Genomic DNA, 16,336 nt, shown 5'->3' with positions numbered 1-16,336 from the left:
TCTCTTATCTAATTTGTCTTGGTATCCGTTGTTGAAAACAATATCTAGATAGGCTCAGGAGCTGTTAATTGGTGGATGCACACATATGCCTCGTGTCATTGGCTCTCCCAGTAGTGCACTGCTGCTCCTTTAACAAAGGATACCAAAAGAATGAAGCAAATTAGATAAAAGAAGTAAATTGGAAAGTTGTTTAAAATTGAATGTTGAATCATGAAAACGATTAAAGGGACAGGACACCACACAATTTTCTTTTGTGATTTGGATAGAACATACAAAATTTAAACAACTTTTCAATTTACTTCTATTATCAAATTTGCTTCATTCTCTTGGTATCCTTTGCTGAAGGAACAGCATTGCACTACAGGCAGCAAAATGAACTAATCTAGTTAGCCAGTCACAAGAGACAAATGTGTGCAGGCACCAATCAGCAAGTAGCTCCTACTAGTGTAGGATATGTGCGTATTCTTTATCAACAAGTTAACCTATCTATATCTTGTGAGTAAGGGGGTATCTTATCAATGTCCTGCGGGTCACATTAGCAGATACAGAATTAATCACTGTTTTGTACGCCCCCTTGGTAAGGACGAGGTTGAACAGTATTCTATCATTGCCCTGCAGCTCACATTGGCAGTGAATGGGTTAAAGGGGCAGTCTAGGCCAAAATAAACTTTCATGATTCAGATAGAGCATGCAATTTTAAACAATTTTCCAATTTACTTTTATCACCAATTTTGCTTTGTTCTCTTGGTATTCTTAGTTGAAAGCTTAACCTAGGAGGTTCATATGCTAATGTCTTAGACCTTGAAGGCCACCTCTTTTCAGAATGCATTTTAATAGTTTTTCACCACTAGAGGGTGTTAGTTTACGTATTTCATATAGATAACACTGTGCTCATGCACGTGAAGTTATCTTGGAGCAGGCACTGATTGGCTAGACTGCAAGTCTGTCAAAAGAACTGAAATAAAGGGGCAGTTTGCAGAGGCTTAGATACAAGATAATCACAGAGGTTAAAACTATATTATTATAACTGTGTTGGTTTTGCAAAACTGAGGAATGAGTAATAAAGGGATTATCTATCTTTTAAAACAATAAAAATTCTGGTGTAGACTGTCCCTTTAATTAGTGTCCTGTTGATTGTACTGGCAGAGAATGGGTTAACCACTGGGTTGCATGCACCATTGGCAGGGAAAGGTTGAACAGTATTCTATCAGTGTCCTGTAATTCACACTGGCAGTGAAGGGGTTAATCTTAGCTGGGCTGGTCAATCATTGCTTTCCATGTGTTTATGACAGACGTGACCTTTGAGCCCTGACATGGTCTTTAGGTGCAGTGTGTAAGTTTGGTTCTTATCGCAGGTGTAATAAACACAGCACTGCTGTGTGCCTGGAGCATATAGGATCTCATTCATGTCACTTCATCTGGCAGGACAGCAGAGAGCTGCAGGTGGCACTTGCTTCCTGATGTTGCCTATATATGACTAGGTATGTTACTGGCACTAGAGTCAACATATTACATTTACATTATTCTGGGGTGACTGGATGCAAGTGATGCCTGAGGGGAAGAACTACAGGAGTGTTATAAGAGAGCTGTGAGTAAGGATCTGAAATGCGTGCACAAACACACATATACTCCCATATACACCCACAAACTCACATATACTCCCATAAACACCCACAAACTCACATATACTCCCATATACAAACACAAACTCACATATACTCCCATAAACACCCACAAACACACATATACTCCCATAAACACCCACAAACTCACATATACTCCCATATACACCCACAAACTCACATATACTCCCATATACAAACACACATATACTCCCATAAACACCCACAAACACACATATACTCCCATAAACACCCACAAACACACATATACTCCCATATACACCCACAAACTCCCATATACTCCCATATACACCCACAAACTCACATATACTCCCATATACACCCACAAACACACTAGGGATGCACCGAAATGAAAATTCTGGACCGAAACAGATACCGAAAATTCAGGATGATCCTGGCCGAAAACCGAAACGAAACCGAAATTGTTTTTTTCTTTTTTAACTACAGTGTGTGTGTGTGTAGCTGAGAGAGCTTGTAGGCGGGAAAGCTCCAACAAATGGACATGGTCACTTGTACAGTAGGGCGTGATCTGCAGTGAAACTGGAGCTCTATAAGGGAGAGCGTGGTTATAGCCAGACAACAATACGAGGTGGACAACTATTCCTCCGCACCCCAGGACGTCTCTTCTTACTTCAGAAATGACAATCCGGCTTCCTCTAATCACAGCGTGGCCTCAGGCAATGTTTGCTCTGGGGGGGGAAGCCGTTATTGGAGGAAGCCGGATTCTTCATTTTTGACGTAAGAAGAGACGACCTAGAGGCGGGGGAATCGCTGCTCCGGTGTTCCACGCGTGCTAGGAAGAAAAGGGAAATAGTTTAAAAGAACGGCTTCATGAATGAAAGTGTCCCTGTTTTTAATAGTATTTTTAAAAACAGGGCTTTCATTCATGAAAGTTGACATTCACTATTTAGTGCAACTCGTACTTACAAACGGAGAAAATAGAGCTTTATCGCCAGTCCTTCTTTCCAGGATAACCCAAATTACTCAAAATACAATTGTCACAAGAACAGAAAGTGATGTGAAATGTTCTGAACAGGGGCAAAGATAGCAAAACAAACTTTTCCCTATGCTAAAAAACTAAACAAATGTGTGGCTAGAGTTTCACCTAAAAAAAGTGCCTGTTACTACTTACATACAAATTCAATAACAAACCTACAGAACCTATCTTGTTCGTAACCTGGGGACTGCCTGTAGTTTTGATTTTTTGATAATTTGTTCTTGAATTATTGAGCAATATGTTTGTGCAGCGCAATTAGTAAGCCAGTAAAACTATTTTGTATAATAGTTTAGTGCTGGATATGGTGTCTAATCCTCCTTCTATGGTAATTTACACAAACATACACTCAAATACACGTATATTATTATTATCATTTATTTGTGTAGTGCTGTGTACAGAGAGATATGTGTATACAGTATTTATGTTGATACAAAAACATAACAGACTAAACTAATCTGGTACAGAGGGAAGAGAGGTTTGAGGACACACGCATACTCACACGCATACTCTCACGCATAAACTCACATACACATGTGTGTCATTGATTTAAATGTGTCAAGATAGGACAAGTATAGGAATGTAAAAAAATAGCCAAATAAGGGCTATAAAATTGGACCATATTAACCATAAAGTGTTTACAAGTTTTGTGTCTCTAATCTAGATACACTGATGAGAAGTGAAAGATCTCAGTTTTGTTTTATTTGCTAATATAAACACTGTATTCTTCGCTCCAGCAAGCACAGAGTGCAGGTGTGCATCGCAATGATCAGCAGGATAACGATCTGCAAATGTGGTTAAATAACAACAAACTTCTGATTTTTATCAGGGCGTAAAGCAGATTTATTCAGGCATTGTCCCAGTCCTGCCGTATACTGTGTAAAAGCTACAATAGGCCAGTGATAGCATTTTGTTGTGACTATCCTATGTATGTGTAATGATTCATAGACTAACGAGTTCATTATCACTCAGAAGGTTTACATATTTGCTAGTGGGTTAACCTAAGATTACTATTATAAGTACTATTCCACTTATGGTTAGAAAATTAGGTTTTAAGACTTCAGATTGATTGATTTGTGCAAATTATGTTAAATCTAGAACCCGGACTTAAGTATTCCTTTAGCCTAGATGGAACAACTTGTTTGCCTTAAGTCCCAATATATTAAATGGCCAATTAAAACAGGTTCTTTTTGCGATTTCCAGTAGATAATCCTCTTCTGTGTTGGTCTGGGGATTGGGGTTTGTTTTGTATCTTTATTAAAATGTTGACTTTGTTTCTTTTCTTTTGCAGGATGAAGATGAGGTGGCACAAGATGTTCCTCCTGCTTTGCATGGCCGGACTGTGTCTAATCTCTGTCCTGCATTTTCTGAAAGCCCTCTCCTATGTCTCGTTACCCCGGGAGTTGGTTTCTCTGAGCCCTAATTTAATCTCTGGCTTTTTCTGGGAGTCCCGGCCATTAAATCCACACATAGTAGCCAGGTCTGATGTTGCAAACCAGATTCTACGCACTCCAGGCTACTACCGCCCACCTCCGCTCCATCAGAACCAACCAAAACCTCTTCCCTCAAGGGTTGGCGAACATCGTATTGATGACTTGCATGTGGCTGAATTTGAGCTCCAGGAAGACACAACAGAGTATTTTGTGCGCACAAAGTCAGGTGGAGTATGCTTTAAGCCAGGAACAAAATCCCTGGACCGTCCACCTTCTGAAAAATCAGAACGCTCCCCCCCTCGTAAGCAGTCCCCTGGCACTGTACGGCAACAGCAGCAACCAACTCAAAAACGTAGAAAATGGGTGGACTGTGTGTGTCTACCAGGTTGGCATGGACCCAGCTGTGGAGTGCCCACTGTTGTACAACACTCCAACCTCCCCACCAAGGATAGATTAACACCTCGACTAAAACCACGTCGTGTCATTAATGCTATCAATATCAATCATGAGTTTGACCTGCTGGATGTACGGTTTAATGAACTGGAAGGGGCTGTAGATGTTTTCCTGGTGTGCGAATCAAATTTCACAGCTTATGGGGAACAACGTCCTCTCTTATTCCGTCAGATGCTTCTCAATGGCACTTTTGATTACATAAAATCCAAGATTATCTATGTTTTCTTGGACCACTTCCCAGAGGGTGGGAGACAAGATGGCTGGATAGCAGATGACTATCTACGGACATTTCTCACACGCAATGGTGTAAGCCGACTGCGTAACCTACGGGATGATGACCTCTTTATAATTGATGATGCTGATGAGATCCCTAGCAGAGAGGGGGTGCTCTTCCTCAAGCTTTACGATGGATGGACAGAACCCTTTGCCTTCCACATGCGCAAGTCGCTGTATGGCTTCTTCTGGAAGCAGCCAGGGACCCTGGAGGTGATTTCTGGCTGTACCATTGGAATGCTGAGAATAGTGTATGGCACAGATGGAATCCGTTTACGGCGGCGAGAGTACTACACTATGCCCAATTTTCGGCAATATGAGAACAAGACTGGCCACATCTTAGTACAGTGGTCCTTAGGAAGTCCATTGCACTTTGCTGGTTGGCACTGCTCCTGGTGTTTCCCACCAGAGGGCATTAACTTTAAGCTGATCTCTGCACAGAATGGTGACTTTCCTCGATGGGGAGACTATGAAGACAAAAGAGACCTCAACTACATCCGGTGGCTCATTAAAACTGGGGGTTGGTTTGATGGGACCAAACAGGAGTATCCTCCTGCCGACCCCCATGAGCACATGTATGCCCCCAAATATATGATGGAAAACACTAAACGCTTTGGTTACCTAATCAAAAACCCCTACAGCAGCTGAGAGGGTGGGGTAGTATTGCTCATATATTTACCTGTTGAATTTTCCAACAAATCCTCTGTACACATCTTATCAACCCACTGGAATGTAAATGTGCCACTAAACGGAGGTGAAAATTTACATAGCGATGTAAAATCACTGAACCTCTTGGGAGATTGTGCTCCCTCTGTGATTGGCTGCTTACATGGGTCATGCCTAAAAAAAAAAATAATATATATATATATATATATATATATATATATATTTATTTGTGGTATTGTAACTACTGACTTGGTTCAAGAGAGGCTTTTCACCAGTAGCTTGTGCTTCACTATCAACGTGGCTTTTGAAGAAGTGTTTGCTTTATTTCACCATTACAGATGATCATGGTGCCGTCTATAAATATGAGTATGACTGTACATCCACACGGTCATAAAGTTGTAAAAAAAATTGTTTTAAATACCAACTCTGAACAATGCTGTTTAACAATATTTGTTATCCACTAATAGACCAGGTCCATTTGCAGGAGATGTGATGTATATATGCAAACTCACACAGGCGTTATATATTCTACCCTAGATATGTTTTCTAATTTTATATTCATTTACACGTCCTTCATGACTCCCAGAAATATCTGTAACCCTGTGTGTGTGAGTTTGCATAGAAGTCCTCTCTGCACAAAGAGTTTAATTGAGTGTCACGGCTACTTAGGAACCTGTATACTCAGCATTGCGCACTGCAACATTGTTTTATTTTAATTATTATTTTTTTTGTTTTCAGGGTGTGACAGAAAAATCACGAGAAATGTCTTATTTATCTTCTTTTGCACCACTAGAGTTCTAGGGAACTGATATTTTTCTTAACTGACTTGCAGCTGTATGTTATTGCGCAATAACCCCTATAAATGCCAAAAGTACAGAATAATCCATTCTGCGGGTTAGATAAAATTACAGGAATGGTTTTGCTTATCAGCGTTTTGCCTCTGAGTCATACAAGCAAATACCTAAATTGTGCAAATATACTTAAATGGATTTTTACAAGGAAATTCCCGAATTTTCTATCACACATTTTCAAAAAGTCAATGTTTTAAAACTTTAATTGTATTATTTGCATGAAATATGAGTGAGCTAAAGAAGTCTAGTAATATTACACATTACCATGCAGCACAAAGTGTTTTAGCGAGTGGATTAGTCCTTATTGAAACCCTGCACATGTTTTCAGAGCTTGTTTAGGGCGCCATGTAGCTTTTAAGATACTGTTTTCAGAAGAAAGGAAAAAAACTGAAACGCATCTGACAGTACAAACTAAAACCATTCGGAAATACTGACTCGTTAAGTGAGAATGTTTTACATTGCTTAAATGGTTCAATTCAGCATTTTATTGCTGCAGAGTAAACTCTTTAGCTTGTGATGTTCTACAATGTAACCTGTTACGCATTTCGCGTGGCCGATGCTGAAAAGTAAATTTACATTTCTAGATTGAATAAATCATTCATATTTCATGCAAAAAAGAAAAAACTGCGATATTTACAACATTCTCCTTTAAATAGAATATCTAGTGATATCATCATTCGCTGCTATCATGGGGGTCCCTGTTCCATTTGTGATAGTCCTTGAGTCTGTTTTGCGCATAATGTGCCCTGTTATTTCCTTGTCTTCAAGTATCTGAGCTTTCAGTGCTTGAAAATGAAATGCTGCTCTCCAGTTCTGTGACCTCTGCTTAGCAACTGGCATGTTGTCACTTGAACGCCAGAGATCTAATTCTGGGCTGTCTCCCTGTGTCACTATATTTGTCCAGCAACCGATTGACTAATCAGAGTGAATGCCAAGCCTGACCACTGATAATCTGCTTTAATTCTGCACCCCCAGAAGAATATCCCTTGCTGTTGTCACTATGCAAATTATTACATAAAAACATTACTCTGCGGGGGGAAAACAGGTGTGTATCACCCAAGGGCTGCCCCTGTTTACTTGTCACATGACCTCATTAATGTATTACCCCCCCCATATTAAAATAAACACTTTCTTAAATGGGTAAAAAAAAATAAAGGATATCTGAGACACTTGTCTGCAAAGTAACGATGCATTAAAGGGATAATTGTTATCCAATTAGTTAAGACTGTCAACCTACACTAAGGGGTTAAACGTACAGTAGAAGTACTGTTTAGGGACCCAAGAGCAGTGCTGATACCGAGTGGAAACTGCAACAGATCCAATCAGCAGCTAGTTGCACTTTTGAGTCGCTGGTGCTTGGATCAGCAGCGGTTTCAGCTCGGGACCAGCAGTGCTCTGTGGGCCCTGAGCTGTACTTTTACGGTGTGTTTGATCCCTTTGCAAGTTTGTAGGGTCATTAGTCTTAAAATGAAATGCTCTAATTAATTTTATGGCTATTATGGCCTTTTAAAAGCTTTTGCGTAAAAAAAAAAAAGCAGCATTTTGAAAACCTATTATAGAGAATTTGAAGCTCTCCGGGGAGTGTGGGAAAAAAGCTTTTGTGTAAAAAAAAAAAAAAAAAAAGTTTGTCCTACTCTCCATTCTATGCTGTTATTCTTTTACCTGCAAATCAGCAGCATTTTGAAAACCTATTTTACAGAATTTGCAGCTCTCCGGGGAGTGTGGGAAAAAGCACATTTTTATACATAATCAAGAGCTATTTAATGTCCTTTTTAATAATTTGTTTCCCAAAGGGAGGGGCAACATATCAAGTACCACTGCAGAACAGCCGTGTCTGGCAACCGAGGGGGAGGAGCTTTATACAACAGATTATGTTTAAATTAGCGCCACAAATTTATGATGGGACCCAATCATGTTTGCTGTTTAGTTTGTGAATAAACACAGATTTGCTGTTGGATAAAAATCCAGTTGAAAGCTTGAAATAACGGAGAGGGAGAATTTAACCAATCAGATATCGAATTCTTTTAGCCAATGTGTCATTTATATTTATTGACCCCGAAGATTTTTTGTACCATAAATGTTACTTAATTTTTAATGTGGAATTTGCACATTTTTTTTAAAGGGGAAATGTCATCAAGATTCCAGCGTGTAAGTGCTATGAATATCAAATGACTTATGTCTGTTGTATAACAGGAAAACCTGAATTTGTTGATTCCTGATCTATAAAATCAGAAAAACACAGATACAACTTGCTACAATGTCACTTGGGCTTAGGAATCTGTTTACGTTGACATTATACCTGCAGTGATTTGAAGGGATTAAACCACAAGGCTGCAGCTTCCAGTACTGGCAAATATTAATATACGTGGATATTCCACTTGGTAGAACAGATTAATCCTGATGTTTCCAAAAGCAAAAAATATGTGCAATATGCGACTCTTCTCTGGCAGAGCAGCGTGGGAATTACAGTTGGCATTATAATCGCTTGTTATCTTACAGACATGGCACTTGGTATAATAAAGGACCCAGGATCATAGGGGAAAAAAGTGAAGGCTTTTAGTAGCTTGTTAGGGTTACAGGACAAAGCCCGTAGTGTGGGCATCTGGGCATTAATCTCTTACCCCGCTTGGGCAGGTTAGGGACATTTGTTATTGACTACTGAGGTAGGGTTGCCATTTATAAACAGATTTATTTTCCTGATATGAATTGGGGAATAAGGAGGCTCCGCCAGCTGCTAGATTAACTGTAGCAATGTTCCAGAAGTCATTATGGCTGCCATAGTAAGACAGCCAATAGGAAAGTGCCACATCATATTGGTGGGGTGTCTTTATATATTTATGGTGAATCCTTTGCAACTAGATAATTACAGAGATTTCTTGTAAATATAGTTATGGCTAAAGATCTCTGAGTTCAATGAGCAAGGTCATCCTTTCCAGTGTGTGTTATGGCATGAACATAATTCACTAACATTTGGTGAGTTACCTCAGACTTCGGTTAAATATCTGCATAGGATAACATAGGAATCAGAGACATTTGCCTCACTCGAATGTTCTTTGAAAACAATTAGTGAGTCTTGGTTACAGGACTCCATGATCAATAATTCACATAGGCTATAAACTCAAATTCACTAACAGATGTTACAGACAGGGTACTGTGCTTTAGTCTACGTGTGTCTGTGGCACCCCTGGTTAACGCCTTTGCACTCACACTCATTTACTTGTGCGCAGTAGTGCATATTATTGGACATCTACATTGACACATTTTCTGTATATTATTTGAGTACAGCTGTAGGTCCCCAGTTTAATATATTTGGGCACAACTAAGGGTCCCCAGTTTAATATAATATATGGGCACAGCTAACCGTCTTTAGTCTCTGCATACTCTAAGCAAGCTGTGCCCCCCCCCCAGTTTATTATAATATTTGGGCAAAGCTAAGAGTCCCCTTTTTCTGTGTACTATTTAAGCACAATTGTAGGTCCCCATTTAGTTTAGTATTTGGGCACAGCTAAGGGTCCCCAGTTTCTGTTTACTATTTGGGCACAGATAAGTGTCCCCAGTTTCTGCATACTCTAAGCAAGCTTTGGGCCCCCAGTTTAGTATAATGTTTGGGCACAGCTTTGGGTCCCCAGTTTTTCTGTACTATTTGGTTACAGATGTGGGTCCCCAGTTTTTCTGTACTATTTGGGTACAGATGTGGGTCCCCAGTTTCTGTGTACTATACTGTGGGTCCCCAGTTTAGTATATGTGGGTACAGCTAAGGTTTCTGTGTACTATTTGGGTACAGATGTGGGTCCCCAGTTTCTGTGTACTATTTGGGTACAGATGTGGGTCCCCAGTTTAGTATATGTGGGTACAGCTAAGGTTTCTGTGTACTCTTTGGAAACTGCTCCAGGCCTCATGGTCTAGCTGCCTGCTGGAGATAATCTGGACCTATCTGGCAACCCTACAGTCTATTAAGCAAAAAGGGAATTTTATCACTTTAGAGGGAAGGAATCTGATTACTACTGAAAGGGAAGCAGCTATTCAGCTCTGCTTGTTTTCTTCACATTCTGTTCTGCGTTTCCCCTGGCTCAGTCCCAGCTCTTCAGCTTGAATCCGCAGTGTCACCGCATAGGTCCCAAAGTGAGCCAGTGGCACAAACCCTTTGCCTGCCGGGTGCCAGCATAACTAGGCCGAGGGGCAGTCTGATGGAAGGGGCTAACAGCTGGGGCATCTAGTAACTAGAGCGAAATAGGCAAAACCTGTGAACTGGATACAAATAAAAAAAAAGTAAAGCCCATCTCCAAATGAAACTGGTGCAGGATACAATGTACGGTGCTGCTGTTAGCAAAACAAATCTGAATTTCTCCAAAATAAAGGAAAAATGCAAAATGTTTTCATATGATATGTAATTGTAATGGAAAAAGGGATGTGCTTGTAGCTAATGTAAATATTTCCAACTATGCTGTATAAAAAAATGTTTCTGTATATATGCCTGTACCTTTGTGTATATAGGATATCGATTCACCATTGCCGGAATGTACATATCTTATTCATGTTTTGATAATGGCAAGTTACTTAATGTGAATAGATTGGATGGAAATGACGGTGTTTACATATATTTATTACTTTATATGACACTTTGAACCCGTCTCTCTAGGGTCCTATATGTGACACAAGCAAATAAAAAAAAAAAAACATGGAATTGTGAGCACTAAATATGTATATTTTTCAAGATATTCACAAATAAATTCACAGAGCAATGTATGAGGCCCATTATGTTTATTTACCCGGTCTATAGACGCTATTTGCCCCAGACAGCTAAGTGATTTAAAGCTGCACATTCGCAATATGTCGCTGGCATTGGTTTTTGCTAATGTTATGTGGCAGTAAGATCTGTGACTTTCTATAGTGACTTTGATGTTAAATACAAGAAAGCACTTTTTGTCACTAATATCTGTGGGGATTTTTGGGGTTACACCGTGCACCTATGTGTTGTAACCAGATCACGTTTAGGCCAGTAACTGTCACAGTTCTGTAATTAAACTGTCTGAAGCTTTATTTTGTAACCATCTCAGACTCAGATTAAAGGGACATTATACACTAGATTTTTCTTTGCATAAATGTTTTGTAGATGATCCATTTATACAGCCCATACAGTTTTTTGTTTGTTTTTTAAATCGATAGTTTTGCTTATTTTTAAATAACATTGTTCTGATTTTCAAGCCCCAGAGTTTTAGGAGAATACCAACGTATACCTACTCCAGCTTGCTCCTGTTTGTGTAAAGAGTCTTTTCATATGCAGAGGAAGGGGGAGTGTCTGCTATTTCCCACTTACAGTGGATGTTCCAGTAACCTTTTAAACAGAGCTAAACTGAGAGCTTCTAAGTAAGTTTTTTAATTGGTTTTATACTGGATTTATAGTGGTGTCTATTACATGCAGTTATATGAAAATTTGTGCATACTGTCCCTTTAATCCATATGGCGTAGCCTTTCTAGTCATGCTAAGGTATTTTTAAGAGACCGCAAGAGGACCACTTCATCTTGAAATTTACCTCTGATCGATTTTTTATTTTTTTAATTCTACTTAGGGAAAAGGGAAAAAAATATAAAAATATATATACACAGATACATAAAATATATGGATTGACTCTAAAAATCAATAAAAGGTACTGTGAAACATGAATTCATTTTTATTTATACATTTACTCAAAGATCTATTCTTTTTAATAAAATGTGCAAAAATATAAAAAAGGAAATTTTAAGGGTATAGGTGAGAAGGCTAAAAAAAATTGCACTATTTAAAAATCTATAAAAAAATCATTTGTGGTTGAATAATCCCTTTCTGATGTGAATAAATGTGTTTTTGTTGAGACTTTAGGAACTCTTTGTGTGTTCCTGTGCACAAACTGTAATCGGAGGCATTTTTCTCCCTCATTAATAAAAGGGTATCTGACGGATTATGTTGCAGGCTTTTTTTAGCACTGAAAGGTTATTTCATTCACTGGAATTGATTTGCTGAAGCCGGGCCCTGCATTGCAGTCTCTCTCTCTCACACAAGCCTTCAAGGATACAATATCTGCGGCTGTTTTCTGTCAGAAAGGAGAGGTCATGGCCCTTACGTTCCCTCCCCCCCCACACAAACATACACCCACCCAACTTGCCCCATGTCCAAGAAAAATACCATAACATTCGCTCTGCCTCACAGGCCGCGCTGTGTGTATTGCTGCATATTTTTTTTATTAAATGTTATTACTTGATTTATTAAATCATATGAAAAACCTCAGGAATTTGCACTTGGGCTATAAAGGAAATAAAATACAATTAGACAATGTTATTTTTAGTTACCCAAATAAATACCCATTTGTTTAAAGTAAATGCTCTGGGTATGACACGGATATTTTGTGCGTGTGTATATATATATATATATATATATATATATATATATATATATATATCTTCAGACCGACCCATCTCTTGTTGTCACCTGCCTGGGTGCAATGATACAGTGCTATATCCAAAATCAATGATTGCACTCACAGGACTTTTTCCAAAACAAACTGTTACTTTATTGGAACGTTTTCGGGGAAAATATCCCCTTCATCAGTATATATATTTCTTTCATGTAATTAACAAGAGTCCATGAGCTAGTGACGTATGAGATATACATTCCTACCAGGAGGGGCAAAGTTTCCCAAACCTTAAAATGCCTATAAATACACCCCTCACCACACCCACAAATCAGTTTTACAAACTTTGCCTCCAAGGGAGGTGGTGAAGTAAGTTTGTGCTAGATTCTACGTTGATATGCGCTCCGCAGCAAGTTGGAGCCCGGTTTTCCTCTCAGCGTGCAGTGAATGTCAGAGGGATGTGAGGAGAGTATTGCCTATTGAATGCAGTGATCTCCTTCTACGGGGTCTATTTCATAAGGTTCTCTGTTATCGGTCGTAGAGATTCATCTCTTACCTCCCTTTTCAGATCGACGATATACTCTTATATTTACCATTTCCTCTACTGATTCTCGTTTCAGTACTGGTTTGGCTTTCTACAAACATGTAGATGAGTGTCCTGGGGTAAGTAAATCTTATTTTCTGTGACACTCTAAGCTATGGTTGGGCACTTTATTTATAAAGTTCTAAATATATGTATTCAAACATTTATTTGCCTTGACTCAGAATGTTCAACTTTCCTTATTTCCAGACAGTCAGTTTCATATTTGGGATTATGCTTTAATTATCATATTTTTCTTACCTCAAAAATTTGACTTTTTCCCTGTGGGCTGTTAGGCTCGCGGGGGCTGAAAATGCTTCATTTTATTGCGTCATTCTTGGCGCGGACTTTTTTGGCGCAAAAATTCATTTCGTTTCCGGCGTCATACGTGTCGCCGGAAGTTGCGTCATTTTTTTGACGTTATTTTGCGCCAAAAATGTCGGCGTTCCGGATGTGGCGTCATTTTTGGCGCCAAAGGCATTTAGGCGCCAAATAATGTGGGCGTCTTATTTGGCGCCAAAAAATATGGGCGTCGTTTTTGTCTCCACATTATTTCAGTCTCATTTTTCATTTGCTTCTGGTTGCTAGAAGCTTGATGTTTGGCATTTTTTTCCCATTCCTGAAACTGTCTTATAAGGAATTTGATCTATTTTGCTTTATATGTTGTTTTTTCTCTTACATATTGCAAGATGTCTCACGTTGCATCTGAGCCAGAAGATACTACAGGAAAATCTCTGCCTGCTGGATCTACCAAAGCTAAGTGTATCTGCTGTAAATTTTTGGTAGCTATTCCTCCAGCTGTTGTTTGTATTAAATGTCATGACAAACTTGTTAATGCAGATAATATTTCCTTTAGTGATGTACCATTGCCTGTTGCAGTTCCCTCAACATCTAAGGTGCAGAATGTTCCTGATAACATAAGAGATTTTGTTTCTGAATCCATAAAGAAGGCTTTGTCTGTTATTTCTCCTTCTAGTAAACGTAAAAAGTCTTTTAAATCTTCTCTCTCTACAGATGAATTTTTAAATGAACACCATCATTCTGATTCTTTGGACTCTTCTGGTTCAGAGGATTCTGTCTCAGAGATTGATGCTGATAAATCTTCATATTTATTTAAGATGGAATTTATTCGCTCTTTACTTAAAGAAGTACTAATTGCTTTAGAAATAGAGGATTCTAGTCCTCTTGATACTAATTCTATACGTTTGGATAAGGTTTTTAAAGCTCCTGCGGTTATTCCAGAAGTCTTTCCTGTTCCTAATGCTATTTCTGCAGTAATTGCTAAGGAATGGGATAGATTGGGTAATTCATTTACTCCTTCTAAACGTTTTAAGCAATTATATCCTGTTCCGCCTGACAGATTAGAATTTTGGGACAAAATCCCTAAAGTTGATGGGGCTATTTCTACCCTTGCTAAACGTACTACCATTCCTACATCAGATGGTACCCTCGTTTAAGGATCCTTTAGATAGAAAAATTGAATCTTTTCTAAGAAAAGCTTATCTATGTTCAGGTAATCTTCTTAGACCTGCTATATCATTGGCTGATGTTGCTGCAGCTTCAACTTTTTGGTTGGAAACTCTAGCGCAACAAGTAACAAATCGTGATTCTCATGATATTATTATTCTTCTCCAGCATGCTAATAATTTCATCTGTGATGCCATTTTTTGATATTATTAGAGTTGATGTTAGATTTATGTCTCTGGCTATCTTAGCCAGAAGAGCTTTATGGCTTAAGACTTGGAATGCTGATATGGCTTCTAAATCAACTCTACTTTCCATTTCTTTCCAGGGAAACAAATTATTTGGTTCTCAGTTGGATTCTATTATTTCAACTGTTACTGGTGGGAAAGGAACTTTTTTACCACAGGATAAAAAGTCTAAAGGTAAAAACAGGGCTAACAATCGTTTTCGTTCCTTTCGTTTCAACAAAGAACAAAAGCCTGATCCTTCGTCCTCAGGAGCAGTTTCAGTTTGGAAACCATCTCCAGTCTGGAATAAATCCAAGCCTGCTAGAAAGGCAAAGCCTGCTTCTAAGTTCACATGAAGGTACGGCCCTCATTCCAGTTCAGCTGGTAGGGGGCAGGTTACGTTTTTTCAAAGAAATTTGGATCAGTTCTGTTCACAATCTTTGGATTCAGAACATTGTTTCAGAAGGGTACAGGATTGGTTTCAAGATGAGACCTCCTGCAAAGAGATTTTTTCTTTCCCATGTCCCAGTAAATCCAGTGAAGCTCAAGCATTTCTGAATTGTGTTTCAGATCTAGAGTTGGCTGGAGTAATTATGCCAGTTCCAGTTCCGGAACAGGGGATGGGGTTTTATTCAAATCTCTTCATTGTACCAAAGAAGGAGAATTCCTTCAGACCAGTTCTGGATCTAAAATTATTGAATCGTTATGTAAGGATACCAACGTTCAAGATGGTAACTGTAAGGACTATATTGCCTTTTGTTCAGCAAGGGAATTATATGTCCACAATAGATTTACAGGATGCATATCTGCATATTCCGATTCATCCAGATCATTATCAGTTCCTGAGATTCTCTTTTCTAGACAAGCATTACCAATTTGTGGCTCTACCGTTTGGCCTTGCTACAGCTCCAAGAATTTTCACAAAGATTCTCGGTGCCCTTCTGTCTGTAATCAGAGAACAGGGTATTGTGGTATTTCCTTATTTGGACGATATCTTGGTACTTGCTCCGTCTTTACATTTAGCAGAGTCTCATACGAATCGACTTGTGTTGTTTCTTCAAGATCATGGTTGGAGGATCAATTTACCAAAAAGTTCTTTGATTCCTCAAACAAGGGTAACCTTTCTGGGTTTCCAGATAGATTCAGTGTCCATGACTTTGTCTTTAACAGACAAGAGATGTCTAAAATTGATTACAGCCTGTCGAAACCTTCAGTCTCAATCATTCCCTTCGGTAGCCTTATGCATGGAAATTCTAGGTCTTATGACTGCTGCATCGGACGCGATCCCCTTTGCTCGTTTTCACATGCGACCTCTTCAGCTCTGTATGCTGAACCAATGGTGCAGGGATTACACGAAGATATA

General features: G+C 39.0%; 1 protein-coding gene across 2 annotated transcripts in view; it reads left to right on the top strand.

Moving 5' to 3' along the window:
- Window positions 1-12,252, top strand: part of MGAT3 (beta-1,4-mannosyl-glycoprotein 4-beta-N-acetylglucosaminyltransferase) — a 113,353-nt gene extending 101,101 nt beyond the window's left edge. For both annotated transcript variants that reach the window (XM_053721284.1, XM_053721283.1), the window contains exons 2-3: window positions 3,929-10,072; window positions 10,175-12,252. In XM_053721284.1, the coding sequence (XP_053577259.1) occupies window positions 3,930-5,444 (1,515 nt within the window). In that variant the 5' untranslated portion in view covers window position 3,929 and the 3' untranslated portion in view covers window positions 5,445-10,072; window positions 10,175-12,252. The remainder of the gene's footprint in view (window positions 1-3,928; window positions 10,073-10,174) is intronic.
- Window positions 12,253-16,336: the final 4,084 nt, after the last annotated feature.

This window comes from Bombina bombina, chromosome 7 (assembly GCF_027579735.1).
Source record: "Bombina bombina isolate aBomBom1 chromosome 7, aBomBom1.pri, whole genome shotgun sequence".
Taxonomy (NCBI): domain Eukaryota; kingdom Metazoa; phylum Chordata; class Amphibia; order Anura; family Bombinatoridae; genus Bombina; species Bombina bombina.
This window is presented reverse-complemented; position numbering and strand designations above follow the sequence as displayed.